At 42.0% G+C, this 3,144-nt stretch overlaps 1 protein-coding gene across 1 annotated transcript; it reads right to left on the reverse strand.

Moving 5' to 3' along the window:
* Nucleotides 1-529: 529 nt before the first annotated feature.
* MC4R (melanocortin 4 receptor) lies at nucleotides 530-2,073 on the reverse strand. Its single transcript, XM_090037286.1, has one exon. The coding sequence runs from the start codon at nucleotides 1,706-1,708 to the stop codon at nucleotides 713-715; it is 996 nt and encodes a 331-aa protein (XP_089893412.1). The 5' UTR covers nucleotides 1,709-2,073; the 3' UTR covers nucleotides 530-712.
* Nucleotides 2,074-3,144: the final 1,071 nt, after the last annotated feature.

Consider the following 3,144-nt stretch of genomic DNA (forward strand, 5'->3'; position numbering starts at 1 on the left):
GGAATTTTATCCAGAGCTGGACATCACTTTAGGAAATGATTTCCTAAAGTTAACCTCAGTCTTACAATACTTGCTGCATTGTAAAACATATCCATGTGACATGTGTGAAAAATCTTACTGTTTCCAATACTTGTAGCCAAAGGCTAGAAACTCTCCTCTTGCATAAATGGAGGACAAAGAGCTCCACATGACTGATTTTTTTTATGATGAAGCTGGTTACTGGATTGTAATATCTTTAGGGGAAATGTCCTTTTGTAATTCAAACCAGTAATATACAAACACTAATCATGGGCCGCATTCCTTGTGCATACTTTTAATACACGAATGGAATTAACTACCTGTCTCTCTCATTTCAGTAGGATTAGGCACAAATGTTGATCAATGTGTCTTTTAAGTGTGGCAATAATTTTTTCCAGCCTTCAGTACCTATAAATGATTATGTTTATTAGCATTTCACAGTCTGGAAAGCATTGTTACATCTTCTTTTATTTACAGACTAGTAAGGTGATTTCCCCTACACAAACACACAGCTAAATAGGCACAGCTGTAACTTGTACAGCTACAGTACAGCAATATAAATTATACATAAATTAGGCTTATAACTATAGCAGAGAGATGTTTGTTATTAAAGATGCAGCCCAGGTCCTGCTGAGAAAGTACTTAAAGGTTTAAAGGCTCTGGTGTGTGTGCACAGTAACGTCGCTGTGTCCATTTAATATTTGCCTGACAAATCACAGAGCCCTCTCAGTGTGTAGCAGCATATGATCTCCTTGAAAGTTTTCCTAAGCTCTTGACTTCGGAACGCATAGATAAGTGGATCAATGATGGAATTGCACATGATGAGGATGAGGTAAAAGTTAAAGTGGGACATGAAACACACACAATATGGGTTGTAGGGGCAGGAGATATAGAAGATCAAATGGAGGAAAAATGGGGCCCAGCATACAACAAACACCCCAATTAAGATGGTCAAAGTAATGGCCCCTTTCATGTTGGCACCTTGACGAATAGTTCCAGTGCCTGGAAGAACAGCTATCTTTTTTATATGAAGTCGGGCCAGCATAAACATGTGCACATAGAGGGAAGCCATGAGAACAAGCATGGTGAAGAACATGCTGATCAGGCAGATGATGACCACACTGCTATCTGAATAAATGATGAACAAAATGCCTGAAACTGTGCAAGCTGCCCAGATGCATGTTATGATGACCCCTACTCGTTTCACTGTCATGATGTTGTGGTACTGGAGAGCATAAAAGATGGTAAAATACCTGTCCACGGCTATCGAAAGTAAGCTGCAAATGGAAGCAAGCAAAGAACTGCAAATCACTGAGTCAATGACGTTGTCAATGTTTATGGTGAAGCTTTGGGCATCCGTGTCCGTGCTGTTTAACAGCGTGATTACGATCGTTTCTGATCCATTAGATAAGCTCACTAGCATGTCAGCCACCGCCAAGCTACAGATGAAAAAATACATAGGTGAATGCAGGTTCTTGTTCTTAGCTATTGCCACAATGACCAAAACGTTCTCCAATAAGCTTACAATGCCCAGAGTCACAAACACCTCAGGGGAGACAAAAAGTTGCTCATAACAGCCTCCTGAAGAGTAACCCTTTCCGCTCGTCTCGTTGGCACCACCATGCAATCCATGGCTGTGGTTCCAGAAGTGTAGTGGCTGAGACACCCCCCGGTGGTGTGTGAAGTTCATCTTATGAAATGCCGATCCAGTCAGAGGTGGGATTGTTCCAGCTCACTGCCTGTTAAATTTCAAGCCCCTTTCCTTTGCTCCCCTTCTGATCCTCCTTTGGCTTCTCAGTTACAAAAAGACAGTACAAAGACCCCCTGGGGAGAAAGCAGTTCAAAACACCAGCATGATACCACACGCCTGGATTTCAGCCTCCCTCGGATGCAGTTTCTTGTAATCCTTGCTGTTAGCTTCGGTATCAACTTCCATGATATCCAGTCTCAGCTGCAAGCTATAACTGTTCAGGGTGTTTCTTCCCTACTGAGACTGTTTTACACTGATGCAATCAGGGTTTTTTTCCCCCCTGTCTTCCATTAAAAGGGAGAAGAGTGAAATGTTCAAGTGGCTGCTTCTGAATGGAAGCTACTTTCAAATTGCAAGCAAGAGCAGTCAGAAGCATATTCCGCCTCTGCTTTGCCTCTTGGCCAATCAGGCTATAGCACTGCAAAAGCCTAGAAGATGCTGATTACATTTCAGAACTTCACCTCACAGGGCAACATGGATTTAGTTGCAGCACAGCTCCCAACAGGAAATGTGCTAGGATCTAAGGGATTTGTTTTGCTTCTCTAACTTTTTGAGAGTTTTGTTGTTTTTTTTAAATCTCCCTTCCATGGATTTTCTGTATCATCAACTTTGTTTTAACAGCCTTACAAAGTCTGTAACTGCCTTACAGAAGTTGCTGTATTCTATACAGGCAAACGGACACTGGACTACAGACAAATTCAACTCAGATTTCCTTCCAGATCTGCCACAATTGTCCTGTGGAACGTGGACAAAGTCATTTAATCTCTGTGCCTTGCTTCTCCATGTTTAAAAGAAGGAAAATCCATAGCACCTGAGAGACTAACTAGTTCAGAGGGGCATAGGCACAGGTCACAAAGATTCATTATAGCTGTTGCATGGATAAATAGATGAAAAGGGTTCAACTCTTGTGTTAATGGGAGCCACATAAGCACGAAGATGGAGCAACAAAATTAAATCACAGGAGGCTCCCATAACTGCCCTGGAAGTAATAAGAACCCTTCAGGGTCCCCTGTAATCATGAAAACAATGTTTTAGATAATCTGGTCACTGCCAGAAAATAGGAGTTGGCAGTATGCAGTGCAACAGCCCTGTGACAGCCAGGTGTTAGGAAGAGAGACAGAAAATGCCATCAAAAGGCAGCTGTCCAAAGTTCAGTGCAGACGGGAAACAAAGTTACGGCTTGAGAAAAGGATGTCTCCGTGGCAGGCAGTAAATACAAGCTGGCACAGAGCAATCAATCCTTAATTAGTGCCTATCAACACCCCTTATAAGATTCATCACAGGGCTTGAGTCAGTTCTGCCAAACAAAATACTCGGAAAAAATGCAACTGATTTTCAAATGAAAGGAAGAAACAATGAAGCAGCTATTGGTCTTA

The sequence above is a fragment of the Crocodylus siamensis genome, chromosome 3, assembly GCF_052110815.1.
Source record: "Crocodylus siamensis isolate JL-2025a chromosome 3, ASM5211081v1, whole genome shotgun sequence".
Lineage (NCBI taxonomy): Eukaryota > Metazoa > Chordata > Crocodylia > Crocodylidae > Crocodylus > Crocodylus siamensis.